At 38.5% G+C, this 15,429-nt stretch overlaps 1 protein-coding gene and 1 pseudogene across 8 annotated transcripts in view; both read right to left on the reverse strand.

The window, feature by feature from the left end:
• Window positions 1-15,429, reverse strand: part of CACNA2D3 (calcium voltage-gated channel auxiliary subunit alpha2delta 3) — a 713,664-nt gene that overhangs the window by 188,587 nt on the left and 509,648 nt on the right. For 7 of the 8 annotated variants that reach the window (XR_004646516.1, XM_034776515.1, XM_034776517.1 and 4 more), the window contains exon 14: window positions 1,984-2,001. The exons of the other annotated variant lie outside the window; for it this stretch is intronic. Coding sequence is in view for 6 of the 7 variants with exons in the window: in XM_034776515.1 (XP_034632406.1) it covers window positions 1,984-2,001 (18 nt within the window). In the remaining variant the exon portion in view is untranslated. The remainder of the gene's footprint in view (window positions 1-1,983; window positions 2,002-15,429) is intronic. 8 annotated transcript variants of the gene reach the window in all.
• LOC117881123 lies at window positions 9,456-9,583 on the reverse strand (annotated as a pseudogene).

Consider the following 15,429-nt stretch of genomic DNA (forward strand, 5'->3'; position numbering starts at 1 on the left):
CCGGCTTTTCGGCAGTCAAACCCCCGTCCGGGGAGAACTGCCAAAAAGCCGAACATGTCCGGGAAAATGGCGGCTCTGCTCCTCCCCTGACTCTTCAGCTCTGTTTAAGAGCCGAGCTGCCCAAGCGCTATGGGCTTCGGGCAGCCCCCTTGTCTCCGGACCCCAGCCGCCGTCTGGGCACTTCCCCTCCTGGGCTCCAGCGACGCAGGGTCCGGAGGCACGGGGGCTGCCCGAAGTTGGCAGCGCTCGGGCAGCCCGGCTCTTAAACAGAGCCGAAGAGTCAGGGGAGGAGCAGAGCCTCCGGCCGCGGGAGGGGAAGTGCCCGGCTGGGGGCGCAGGGGCATAGGGGCTGCCCAGAGCCCGAGCGCTACCGGCTTCATGGTTTGCCGGGCAGCCTCCAGACCCTGCGCCCCCAGCTGGGCGCTTCCCCTCCCGGGCTCCAGCTGTGCTGGGGAAGCGCCGGCCGGGGGCGCAGAGTCTGGGGGCTGCCCGGCAAACCGTGAAGCCAGTAGCGCTCAGGCAGCCCTTTCCGTGTGGCTGGGAGTGGGAGGGAGCGGAGTTAGGGTGGGGAAGGGGCGGAGTTGGGGCGGGGCTAGAGGTGGGGAAATGGGCAGGGCCAGGGCCCGTGGAGGGTCCTCTTTTTTTATTTATTAGATATGGTAACCCTATCGAAGGGGATATGTATTTATGAACCAGCCTCTTGTAACCTCTTTCTTCTGTGTTCAGATTGTTACAGAAACATTTCACAGACACTCTTAGACAAATGGATGAAAAGAAAAAGGCTGTACTGTAGCTGAAGTTAGGCAGTCTGATTCCTACCACTTATCCAGGAAGCTAAAAACAAAGTATTCTTTAAACCATCAATTTTCCAAAACTATCTATTTCCTATTTTTCACCATATGTCACACTTGGTGCCCACTGTGCATTCTGCCATCACTGTGAGAGAATAAAAACACACTGCGAATGTAACCCATTGTCACATGACAGCATGTTATCGGGGGTGGGGGTGGTGGCTGGAAATGTGATTTTTTGAAATCCCTGAATAAGGATATCTGAAATTTATATGGTATCATACAGAAATAAATTCAAACACATTAAGCAATCTTTTACAGATTTGCAGGCTTCTGGATGTCCATTCGTTCCGAACAGACTTTTCATTAAAAAGAGCATTTGTTCTGTATCTCTCATTTAGAATTAAATTCACATCTTCACCCACGATTATTAGTTATAATAACTTTTCATATTGAAAGTGTGTTATGAACTTCAATTCAAGGTAAGTCTGTTAAACTCTTTGATCTTATAATATTGCACCTAAACCACAAAATAATATCCTACATTTGGTGATTATTGTACTTTCTTGAAGTTTTGATTATATTTGTGAACTATACAAGAATGATGCAACAGGCATCAAGCGATATGTTTTTGTCACAATCATCGTGATATCTTGACATGCAATGGTGACTCTGGTATCATACCATATCAGTGCGGAAGCTGTACAAGAACAAGAGCACACTGTATGAAATCTGCTTGGACAAATTATGTTAGATGTATCAAGAGGCTTTTTGATAGACAATACAATGGGGACCAGTGAAAGGCCATGGGTTTCATTGCCCTTCCAGCAGAGAATGCAAGGGCCCATGGATGGTTCACTTGGGCTAATCATGTCAATTTGATGTTTGCCTATTATTTTCCAATCGCTGACAAAATGGCTCCCCTGTTGTGCTCAAGTAGCAGGCCACTGCTTGTCCATTTTGTTCAATTAGCTGTTACATTGTGTTTGAATTGCAGCTCTCAGCAGGTGGTTCAGCTGCTCACAATGCACGGCTTTGATGTCAGCTGTGTTACTTGCTGCTCCATTTCAGTGGAGCATTGACACGGTGAACCATTTCACTGATTGCCACTGTACCATATTCACAACACTGTGGAAACATGAAGCGCTGGTGATTTCTTTGAATGATTAAGATTTGATTGAAAGTAGTTTACCTTTTGAGCCTGAGGGAGCTGGAAAACAACAAAACAGAACAAGCAATCATTATATGTTGAATTAGGTTGAAATGTGACAGCTAGTTTATTAATAAAATCAGAAAAGTAACAAAAAGAAAACAAAGAACAACGGGAAGCAACTATAGAAATTAAATTTACAATGCCAATTAATTCCACTTTCTCTATAAACATGGGGCTACATTAACAGAAGGTTTATTATGATTTGACAGCTTCTCTGTTAGGTATCACAAGCACCATGCAACTTGTTAAAATACCACAGTGCTAGGACAAGGACCATTTTCCCAATAGATATGGTATCACACTTGAATTGTGAAGTTCCATCTTCCTGTACACAAATATAATTCATCATGAGGAAAGTTGAAGTTTTAAATCAATCTTTCTGGTTTTATAAAGGACTGAACCTGCTCTTTATTGTTCACTTAGTATGATGAATACAAAATAAGATGGGCTCATCGCACTTAAACTGAGAATTTCAATATCCATGATATATGTAATGATAAAAAACAGATAAGTAATACAAAATTACTGTAAAATGATAAACATACTGTGTGCTTATAAAAATGTGTGAGTGTATGGATCTATACATGACTATATAGTATGTCTTTATATGTATGCATGTATAGAGACACAAATATACTGGGTGCATTTGTGTGTGTATCTATATCACAAAGCTGTTTCCTTGTAAATTGAGGCCATGTTTAAAATGAAACGTAAAGGGTTCTAGTTAAGGTAGAAATTCTCTTTGTGGACATTTAACTATTTCATTGTGGAAGTTGTGTATAAACTGAGTACCATTAGTAATACCCTCATCCCAACAGAAAAAAATATCGCCATATTACCTGAAGACAATGTGTGTGCGTTGATTATCATTTATCCCTAAATATGTCCATCGTATATGCAGTGAGCAATAATTCATGTATACGGTATGAGGAGCCGTCTGTAAACTCCATTACATATCATGTACCTTGTTCATTAAAGATCAGCCACTGCGTTTTGTTGTAGCTCCAGAAAATAAACCACCCTGCTGGTGGTACACAGGAGTCAGGACCGTAGACCATAAAGAGGTACAAAACTCTACACTAACTTCCTTTTCAATCCTTTCCTTTTATCTTTTTCAAACTCTAAACAGAAATTCTCATCACTGATAGTAAATCCAACCCTGTGCTGAATCCACCTTCTTAGAAACATTTCTACTTCCAGTAGGAATTGCTGCTTTTATAGATATCAGGTGAGCACAGAAACATGTAGGTGAACAAAGACCAAAGCACAAAAGGACTTCAGAATCTATACTGAGCTAATAGACCCCTACCAGTGCTCCAGAATTATAAGAGATGACAAAAGAGTTCCCATCCGGAATTTTGCCTGCTGCTCATTTCTCACCTGTATCCTCTGCCTCCAGTGCACCTGCTGGCACTAAAGAGAACTGTCACGTGACTCCTACTCCACACCTCGTATTATAAAGGCAACCACCAGATCTCTATTTTTATAAATTAATTCAAAACAAAAAACACCACCAACCTAAGAAAAGAGTAATAGATACAGGTATGAAATCTTTAACACAATGCAAAAGATGATCAAATTAGAGGATGTATGTGTACTTCTTTAAGAAAGTGTTTGTATTTGAGTAACAGCTTATATAGTATGCTATGCACAACTTGCTATAGGTATTACAGATGTTTGATTACTTGTAAATTAATTCCCGTAATTAAGTCCTGCTTAAACTGCCAGAATGCAAGTTAGAACTGCTTTGGGCCTTTCTGAACAGAAATCTACTTATTATTCTCTCATTTGATTAACCATTTGACTCATGGGTGGAAATGCTTCTTTTTTCACAAAGTGTCTCTTTTTACAGACAAAAGGAGGATGTTGAAACATGAACATTTAAATTTCTGTTTATGGTGCTGCTTTTGCTTTGCAACTACTCTTTCTATGCTATTCTTTCTTGGTAACTAACATACTGATAAAGAGCATCATTTCTACCAGTGGCTCAGACTAATCCAACTACAATGATAGATGCACTAAACAGAGAGTCGTACCCTAAAACAGAGACCTTCGGAGCTCTAAGGTTTGTCTGAATCATTGGACATTGATACAAATATCTTGGATATTTTCATAGTCATCTGCCTTGTACATACTTCCCTCCAAAACAGTATTTGGAGGAATGACATCATATCACTGGAGAATGTTGACTAGTCACCAACAGCAACATCATTTCAGAAATCCTGACTTCTGGATTAGATGAAAACTAAATAAGAAAAATCAGCATTATGCTCACTAACTAACTAATGTTCAGCAGAAATGGGCTTAAAACAAACAAACAAAAAACCTTAGATCTGGATTCCAAGCACCTAGAAAGTTCAACTGTGTCAGATCCAGTTTGCTTCTTTAAATGAAATAGATACAATTCAATCATTTTCTTTACAGTATTTAAAGAGGTTTTTGATTAACTGATTTTAGAACTGGAATTAACTCTTAAATGATCCTATCCTTTCTACCATATATGGGTTTTGCCTGTTTGGTCAAGCTTTTGCCATATGAGACATTTATTTAGAGAGTTACATTTACATGGAAAAGAGATGAGGAATTTTCTAGTAGCAATCACCATATAAAATTGTGGACTAGAGCTTGTAAACCATTACTCATACAAGCAGTCCTATTTACTTCACTGGGATTATTTTCATGAGTTAAGGTTTGCAGAGTCAGGCCCTATATATGTAATTCAGATGCTCAGGGTGGTTTATCAATTCCCTGTTACAGCCTTCCTGTAAATTGAGGAATATCTGTTTGCTTTGTTTATCCTTTGAAGGATTAGAAGTCAAAATTTAGATTAAGAATATATCAGAGTCATCAAATGAGGGTTATTTTCCATTAGACTTTGCTGGGCTGGTACTTTGGTACTTTTCAGCCAGAGTCACTAAGTTCAGGACCAGGGCCTTTTCCTTGAAAAATCAGCCTTTGTGACATCCAGATAAATCTTCATTCTGATGCTGGTTTGAAACTTGGCTGTTACAAAATACTCTGTGTGAACAATTCACATTATTCAGTTTAATAATTATTACAAATTCCTTTCCAATAAACTAAGTCTCTTTGCCTGACATTATTCTTTCTGGAAAGCCATAGGAAACAATACTTTTCCTAACGGTAACAGTACTAGTCCACTGATCTGACCTATTATTGCAGACTCTAACAACTGCATGTCTCTGTGTAAAACCCATTGGGTACTTCTGATTCCTGTGGTTTGCTCACACACTGCCAAAAAAGCAGTGTTTCAATAAACTACATGATCTTTTCCTGACTCTCAAAAGCATATTGTAGCAGTTTCTATTCTACTTGCATCTACCTTAAATTGTTTTCTCCCAGACCCTATCTTAAAAGCAGCCTCTATTTCTATTTGTTTTCAGTGTCAGCATTTTTTCATACAACACTGAAAAATAATTTTTGAAGGACTTATTAATATTGTTCTCTCACTACATTCAACATATAAAAATAATCGCAATACAGCTTCAAAATTTGCCATGCCTTATACCTTTCAGGCAAATTAATACATTAACAAAAGACACCTCTTAGAAGCCCCTCTGCCCCGCCCCCCACCAACTCCATTGGGTTGGGATTCTGAAGGGCAGAAGAGGAGGAGTAGGCAGCATCTTCATTCTGCAGCATGCTTTCCTCTGGACCCTGCAGATTTTTTGTGCAAGTGTTAATGATGCTCTTTGGAGAAAGAACTTGGAGTCCAAATCTGTGGAAGCCAGGGAAGGCTGCTCCCAACACCCTGTAACTTCTGTAAGGAAGACTAGCCTCTCTGTGTACGTTTACACTGCAATTAAACACCTGCAGCTGGCCCATGTCAGCTGACTCAGGCGCACAGGGTTCGGGCTACGAGGCTTTCTAATTATGGTGCAGAGGTTCAGGCTTGGGGTGGAGGCCAGGCTCTGGGACCCTCCCTTCTTGTAGGGTCTCAAAGCCCAGGATCCAGCCCGAGCCTGAAAGTCTAGACTGCAATTAAACAGCCCCGTGAACCCGAGTCAGCTGACATGGCCCAGCTGCAGGTGTTTAATTGCAGCACATACCCTCAGTGCTAAATGAAAAGCCTTCCTGTCTCTTGCTTGGCAGTGTAGCTGCCTCACAAGTCATGTTGCCATTGGCTGCCTATGAAGAAGACTCAATAGAGGTAATAGTGATTGGAACAAACTCTGAAAGGTTCACCTCATGAAGTTTCCTGGGACCCGAGTGGGTATTTCCACAGGAGAGCACAATGTGGTACTCTGTTTTTAATATTTTCTTTCAAATTCCTGAAGTACTGAATTTATAAAATAAAGTTTACAATACAGAGCAATTCATGAAGTGCAGGAAAACAAAATGCCTTTGAAGCCATAACATGTTTTGTCTACTTATTCTCAAGCTTAATTTGTATTATTAGTCATATTGAACATCTATGCTGCTTACAAACCCAACCAAAACAGAGCCCTATTGTGCTGGGTTCTGTATAAGCATATAGTAAATGAAAGTCCCTGCTTCAAGGAGCTTACAGTCTAAAATACAAGACATAACAGATATATGAGACAAACAATAAGACTGGGTTGAGTAGTGAAGTAAAAAAAAAACTTCAAACATAATAGGAAGGGCAAAGTTTTAGCCAATCAGGAGCAGCAATCGCAACTCATCACCTGCCTAGCCATTATCAGATGACTGTTTTCTGCTCATTTCTCATTCTCAAAGGAAATTTGCATAACTCCTTCAAAAGACAAGGCTGGGAACTTAAATTCATAACTCTACTGGACAATAAAAAAACCATGGATTTAACAGACACTGATTTCATGTTCATTACGACAATTTGCAATACACCCTACTGCCTGCTAAACCTTAATTGCCCACTTCATTGTAAGTGGTCTCCCACAGTATGTGTGAAACCCTTATGCCAGTGGTTCTCAAATTTTTGTACTAGTGATCCCTTTCACATAGCAAGTCTCTGAGTGCAACCCCCCCTTCTAAATTAAAAACACTTTAAATATATTTAACATCATTATAAATGCAGGAGGCAAAGCAGGGTTTGAGGTGGAGGCTGACAGCTCGTGACCCCCCATGTAATAACCTTGCGACCCCCTGAGGGGTGCCAACCCCCAGTTTGAGAACCCCTGCCTTATGCTTAACAATCTATCCCACCTTGTATTTAGTTCAGACACTCTGGTTATTTTCTCCAGATCTAAGGAAAAGCTCTGTGAAGCTCAAAACTTGCCTCCTATACCAACAAAAGTTAGTCCAATAAAAGATATTATCTCACCAACCTAGTCTTTCTGCATTACAACAGATAGTGGTGAATTTTAGTTTTACATTTCCCAGAATAATGGAAATACTTTCACATAGACAGTTAACCACAGTAAATAGCAGAAGCCTTGAATATTTAAAAGCAATACATGAGTTTAGGCAAAACATGTAAGTGTTACAGGTGAAAGGCATTAAAATCCCCTAATAATATTTTCATGTACTTTTTTAAAAGTTTCAAAGAGTTCTTTAAAATTTTGATTTGACTATTCCTTTACAATATTTGCAACTCAAACATTATATCATTATTGCATGAAAACTCATACCTCATTTTGACTGTGAAGTTGATATACTTGATTGACCAAAGACTGTAAAAAGGTGAAATTGACTAATCTATTTTCATTGTCAATGCTGAGTGAAGTGCAGAGGGAGTAGTTATGCTCCCATTGACTTTGATGATGCAAGATCAGCAGAGATTGAACTAAGAGCATGTGTGATGAAAAGATAATTAGATTTTTAAGATTCTTTTAGAGTTAATTATCTCAAGGTCCTGCCATGCAACCACATGTACAAGTAATTTTCATCACAGGAATATTTCCACTGACTATTCCTGTGGAAAAAAACTACTCTTGTGATAAAGACCTTACTAGTAATAGTTAACTTTTTAAAAAAATAAACAAAACATTTCTTAGTTTAATCCTGACAGCAACCCTATTATTTAAAACCTTACAAAATACTTTAATGTTGGCAATGCCAGCAGACACATTAGCCTACTATCTAACTGTGAAATAGTTTGGGAAATCATCTACTTTACTCTTGGTTTTCATATTAACAGTCTTTGTAATGCACCAAGGATTGGCTTTTTTTTAATGTATTACCTTTATCTAGCTTGGGCATGAAAGATTAATATTATTATTCCTTCTCTTTGCATACATCTGTTGATGTTTAGATTACACCACTTCCTTTACAGCCAACAAATTAACAATAAAATATTGTAGGCCAAAATTTGTATTTGCTTTAAAATTATTAAGAAATGCCCCGGAGATTGTAAACATTTTTCCAATACTTTGTGACAAGAGAAAAACTGTAAAAAAACCAATAGCCCCTGATTAGTTGAAGCCAATACAAAACACTGGTTTGTGTTCCCTTTGCTGGCTCTGCAGCTACAGATAACCAGTAATTAAGAGTTTTCAAAGCTGCCTAACACCTGCCCAGACTTATGGGGGTTTGCCTTCTATTTCTTATATTCAGTGAGCATCACTGATTGTGCTAGTGCACAAAACAATCACGTTAAAGCCAAAATCCATCAGAACTACATGAAAGAGAAAAAGAAAAAAAAATCAAAGTATGATAAAAAGAAAAATTCCAAAGAGAAATGGTGCATCTTCTAAATCATTTTAAAAAGTATTGAAAACATGGCGAATACAAAGGAAATAAATTGTAAAACATTTTTCAACAAGTTCCTTTTTTGTAAGAGGTCAGACTTTAAGGATCCTATTGAATAGTATATATTCATTTATATGTCCATGATGCAGTAGGACCACAGTGTCGCAGGACTGAATTTTATAAAAGATAAGGTAAACAAATACCTGAGAGAAAAGAAAAACAGTATGGAGAAAATTTAACTGTTCTTGCTTTGTCCGAGGTTGTTGTTTAATAGGAGAGTCCAGCTGAATAGAAAAACTGTCACTGCACAACTTCCCTGGGGTACGTAAGACATAATTTTTTAACAGTGGGAGTAATTAACTATAGGAACAATTTACCAAAGATTGTGGTGCATTCTCTGTCACTGGCCATTTTTAAATCAAAATTGGATGTTTTTCTAAACAATATAGTTTAGGAATTATTTTGGGGGAAGTTCTATGGCATGTGTTTCATAGGAGATCAGACTAGACGATTACAGTGATCTCTTCTGACCTTGGAATCAATGAATAATGACTATCACAGACATGAACCCTGTGCATTAAAGAGCTCACTGGAGTTTTCCCTTCACAGAACAATATCCAACAGGATATTCTGTATGCTTTTTCTTTGCTAGTTGCTCTCATTGCCTTTTAAATCATATTAGCATTGTTTAACTTATAAACCACTAAAACAAAAAACACTCCACAAGACTTACATTTCTTCCAATATGAAACTAGAAATACTTATTCCCATCAGTAAATAAATTAAGTATATCCTATTATAACCTATTTATGGTCCAATTTCCATAAGTGGCAAAGTTGTAAACTTACATATTAAAAGTCACAAAGGGAAAGTTTTCAATTAGCAATAATCGCGCCTCGGATTAACCTCATTGGCTACGATACTGTACTAAATTGGCCACAACCCACAATTTTAAATCTAATAACATAAACTAGGTTTGATTTTGGTGTAAATAACTGACTTCAGCATCTTTAACAAAGAAGAAGGGTCAGGCTTCACAGTAACCAAAGATTGTGTAAGGGTAGTGTAAAACTACAGCAAATCATATACCTTCATTCACTACACCACTCTTCAAAGTGTAAATATCTTCACAAAAAACAAGGCAATGGAGAATATGGTCTAGTATCTTTAAAACAGTTCTGTACTATTTAACTGTGAAATGTTTTTCAAGCACCACCACATTTCTCAGTCACTGGACTCAATCAGAAACTGTAGGAGTTAGGTTCCCCCCTCCCCACTTGTGGGCACTTTTTTCACTTATGGGCAATAGCATAATTAACACCTATAAGTAACTGGCAAGATCTAAAGGTAGGCTGAACTTTGATAATTTAAGTATCAGATATAAATAAATAAAAATCCCCCCCTGCCCCCAAGGAGATAATTTTAGGGTATAGCCATGAGTGACAAAGGTGACCTCTCAGAAGAATAACTGCCTAACTGATATTTATTGCATTTTACCTGGAAATATATTCCAATTCGATGCTTGACCTGCATTTCTGTAAATGATTAGGCAATGTTTGTAAGTTGTCCTCAGATGATACGGGGTGCAAAAATGTATTTTTATCATGTTTTCAATAAACAGTAGTTTGAAAAACATGAAGCAACTTCCATAAGCCCAGACTGATGAGTCCAATAATCAAATGGGCTTATAGTCTTTATTTCCCTGAATATATCATCTATAGGAGTTGAAAGGTGAGATGGATTCCAAGATAGTGGCTTTTTCCCCTCTCATTCTTTTCCAGACTCTAAAGGCCATACCTGCAAAACGATGGTCAAATAAACTGATCTGGGTTAAGGGGGATGATATTCAGTGGTTCACATTATAAATGCTGCACATTTAGAAGATTGCTCTCCATTTGGCTCCAATGATCCTGGCTTGGTGGACTATGACAGTATTTTTTTTTTAAATGTAGTAGGGAAGCCTAGTAACACACTTTAAAATTAGGGAGTGCTAATTCTTCCATCTCTTTAAGGCCAACAGGATAGACCATTTTACCAGAGGGTTCCAATCTTCCCAAATAAAAGTAGGTAACAAAAATATCAAGCTTCTCAAGGAAACTGTGAAATTGTTTGATAGGCGAATATGGAGAATAGTTGTAAGACAGATAATATTGGGAAGAATAACAATCTTGATCACATTAATTCTCTTCAGCAAGCTAATAACAAGATCTTTCTAGTGCATGAGGCGGCAGTTCTTTTTCTGAAGAAAAGGGAGATAATTTACATGAAACAGAAATACTAGTGGAAGACAGCTGAATCTCTTGGTATCTAAAGATGTCTGTAACTACGGACAAAGGGCATATGGCAATTGTTTTCTCTATTTTCTGAGGGTCTGCTCCAAAACCCATTGTTAATTATTTTGGCATATTGATTTGTTATGTAGATATTTTTCCATGTGCCATAATTACCCATAGTACATATGGAACACACTGGGCTGGTTTGGAAAAGAATAGCAGGCTATATTCTGCATATAAAGCAACTTTGTGTTCCACTTCTCCAATTTTAATGATCTGAGTAGAGAACTAACCTGATTCAACATGTCAGCAGTCCCAGAAGGAGGCTGAATGTAAAGGCATCCATGTTTAGGAGGCATCCAGGTTTTGTTCCTCTTCTGAGTTGGAATGTCGAAGATATGAATCCATGGTAAGTGGTCATAATCCACTGCATCCTAATTAAAGTCCCACTTTATTTCCTGAAAGACCTTCTCATGACTGAGAGAGATTACACTGCTCTACAGCCAAAATGCTTCTGAAATAAATGTAGTCAAACTTTACTAATTCTGGGTCACTGAGAACGAAAATGAGAACGAAAGCTTAAAACTGCTGATTGGCTCTAGTTTTCAAGATATGCTATTGGGTCAGTATATACGACCCTTGACTTGGGAATGGCGGACGATAAGTGAGTTATAAAGGGAAGGGATCTCAATTTAAACCAGAAATGACTAAAATACATCTTTGACTGGCTCTATGAATAAATCTATGACTGGGTTTGGACAGTACTTGCTTTTTAGGCAAAACAATGAATGATGCAATCTGAAGCTAGTATTGCGTCATACATGATATGAATTGCATCATGTTATTCCTAGAAGTCATGGATGATGCAATCACAACGAAGCTTACATCACTCTGCTGAACAAATTGCCCTATATCAGCTCTAGAAATCATACAGTGTTGTGCTCTCTTATTTGTCAGTGTTTGATTTTGCAAAGGGACACATTTCTGTTTAGCCAAAGGAGCAGAGATGCCTCGTACTTGTGTGAACAGTGCAGATAACTTCTGCTATGTTTGTGGTGAAGTGACTTTTGCATCACAAAAGCGCAGTATAACCACTATGGTTAAGAAAGCCTATCACCTTTATTTTGGCTGCAAAATTGGAGATCAGGACAAGAGGTGGGCCCCACACATATGCTGCAACACTTGTGCAACAAATCTTCACCAGTGGTTGAACAGGAAAAGGAAATCTATGCCTTTTGCAGTGCCAATGATTTGGAGAGAGCCAACAGATCATACGAGCAATTGTTACTTCTGCATGGTACCTCCAGTTGGGAAAGGTGTGTCAAAGAAGAAAAAGTGGACTGTGCATTATCCAAACATTCCATCAGCTATACGCCCAGTATCCCACGGAGAAGGACTGCCGGTTCCTGATGCACCAGAATCATTCTCACTTGAGTCAGACGAGGAAGAGGAAGAGGATGAAACTTCTGGTCCTGAACCATCAATGTCACAGGACCCACATTTTCTCCCATCCTCCTCCTCTGAACCACACCTCATAACACAAGGTGAACTGAATGACCTTAACAGGGATTTGGAACTACCCAAGAGTAAGGCAGAGCTGTTGGGCTCCAGACTACAGCAGTGGAATCTCCTGGCAGGTGATGTTAGGGTTTCCATGTTCCGTGACCGTCAAAAGGATCTTGTCCCATTCTTCTTCATGGAAGGTGATCTTGTAGCCTGCAACAACATTGATGGTGTGATGGCAGCCCTCAACATTGTTCACGATCCAGATGAGTGGAGACTATTCATTGATTCATCGAAGACGAGTCTTAAAGCTGTTTTACTGCATAATGGCAATGTTTTGCCATCAATTCCAGTTGGTCATGCAGTCCATATGAAGGAAACCTATGACAACATGAAACAACTTTTGAGGTGCATAAACTATGACCAACATCAGTGGCAGCTCTGTGGAGATTTGAAGGTTGTTGCTCTCTTGCTTGGTCTGCAGACTGGATACACAAAGTACTGCTGTTTTCTCTGCAAATGGGATAGTCGTGCAAGAGATTCCCGCTACATCAAGAAAGATTGGCCACTCCGACAGTCATTGGAGCCTGGGAGGAAAAGTGTTCAGCATCCACCACTTGTTGAATCAAGGAAGATTTTGTTACCACCCTTACACATCAAGAACTTTGTCAAGGCCATTGTCAAAACACAAGCAGCTTTCAAGTACCTCTGTGGAAAATTTCCAAGGTTAAGTGAAGCTAAGATAAAGGAAGGTGTCTTTGTTGGTCCTCAGATTCGTGAACTTCTTCGAGATGATGCATTTGACCATGCACTGCGTGACAAGGAAAAGACGGCATGGAAAGCCTTCCAGTTAGTGGCAATAAATTTTCTCAGAAACAACAAGGCAGACAACTACAGGTTGTTGGTGGAAAACCTCCTCAAGGCATACAAAAGCCTTGGTTGCAACATGTCACTAAAGATACATTTTTTGCACTCTCATCTAGATTTTTTCCCACCGAACTGCGGAGCAGTGAGCGACGAGCACGGCGAGCGATTTCACCAGGACATTGCAACAATGGAGAAACGCTATCAGGGCAAATGGAGCCCATCAATGCTTGCAGACTATTGCTGGACAGTGACAAGAGATGCTCCATTTAATGAATACAAGAGACAAGCCAAGAAGCGCCGAGTAGAAACTGAATAGGACTAAACTATGTACATAATAGTTTTTTGCCTTTTGTTTCATAATCAATTTTATTTATATAACCCTTTTGCTGATTTTTAAAGTGTTACATAAACAGGACAGGTGAAATATTATCATGTAAAGCAACCATAAACACATGAAAAGACCTAGGTTTACAATTTATGATTAAAACTCTACTATCTACACAATATACATAGACATAAAATGTAAAAACTTAAATATCTTAGAAACAGTAGCCAATCAGTTGTTTTAATTGTCATATTTGAATTCAGCACATCACAATACATAATAAATAGCACATTTTATCTCTGAAGCAGATGACTTCTCAAAAATTGTAGACCAGTGTTATTAAATGTTGTTGAGGTTTCAACCAGACAGATTGAAGTAAATTCAACAACTTTCTCATATTGTCCAAACCATGATGGCTATTCACAAATCTGATCTGATTTCTGTGAATCAGTTCATTCATGACCATATCCAGTTAGGTTTCAATTATCTGAGCCAGGATTTTTACATCTGCATTAAAGATGGAGATTGGTCTGTAGTTTTCACAATCATCAGCTGGCCTTCCCTCCTTTGGGATTACAATGATTCATCAAGTAGGGAGAGTTGTAAATCAAAATATGATTATATACCTAAGGCAACACAGGCGTCCGTTTTTCTGAAAAGTTTTCACAGGATTTGATACAGAATCCATCCACACCTACCACTTTACCTAAAGTCAGTGTTTTGATTGTCAATCCTACCTCCATGTATATGATTTTTTTTATTTTAAGTTTCTTGAGTGGACAAGATAGATAAAATCAAAGTAAGAGACTTTATTTGTGAGACATACTATTTTTGTTCAGACTGGTATGTTTTTGATAAAGGCTCAAAAAATTCAGACTGAGTTTCTTTGGTAGTATGGACATCGATCCCTGAAGACGTTTCAGTTCTCAGATTTTTTTTTCTTTTTAATAGCCAGGCTAATGCATTATCAGATGTGTTGACTTTCTCCTAATAAAAACTTAATGTGTTCTAATTGCATACTCTGATTTGTTCATTCTAATTAAATTTATTTCTCAATTCTCATAAGGTTTCCCATAGTGTTATGACCCAAGACACAATTCTATATTTTTTTTCCAGCTGAGCTTGAAGTTGTTGATTTGCTAATTGTTTATTCATCAGTGTTACTGAGATAGCTCTGCTCCTTATCACTGCTTTGGGAGCATCCCATGGCAAGTGAAGGAAAATCTCAGGATGCAGTTTCTATCTAATCAGTGGCATCGTTCAGCACCTGCAGTATCTTCCTGGAGAAGTCATTTCATTAAAACTCTAGTTCATATTTTTTTAGTTGTAGTACCAATGGGCTTGGTCTGAAATGTCAATTGAATGAACCAATCACACTTGTACACAAGAAAAATCAAGAAATAAAGTCATCTCAAATATATTGTGTGCCTGTTAGAGTTAAAAGGTATAACTTCTTTCCAAGTGGTGAAGCAGGCACCAGACATTGGCCACATTCCTTCCTTATATAAATTTTACCTTATAGTGTAGAGAACAGCTGGATATGGCTAATCTTGGGAAGTTGGGGTTATGCTGAAATTGCACCCTATTACCACTGTTCCTTAGGCATGTGAATTCACAGGACCTGATTGTTGATTGCAGCATTAACCTACAACATTAACTCTTAAGTGCTTTTTCAGCAGCTCTTCTACAGCTCTAGGCCTGCAGGCCTGTGATAAAGAATTATTTGACAGTGTCCTTACAGGCTTCCTTTTCAATCTGTCCTTCATTCTTCTTTTCCCTAGAAAGCACTTAGGTTTCAAAACTTTTTATTTT

Source organism: Trachemys scripta, chromosome 7 (assembly GCF_013100865.1).
Source record: "Trachemys scripta elegans isolate TJP31775 chromosome 7, CAS_Tse_1.0, whole genome shotgun sequence".
NCBI lineage: Eukaryota > Metazoa > Chordata > Testudines > Emydidae > Trachemys > Trachemys scripta.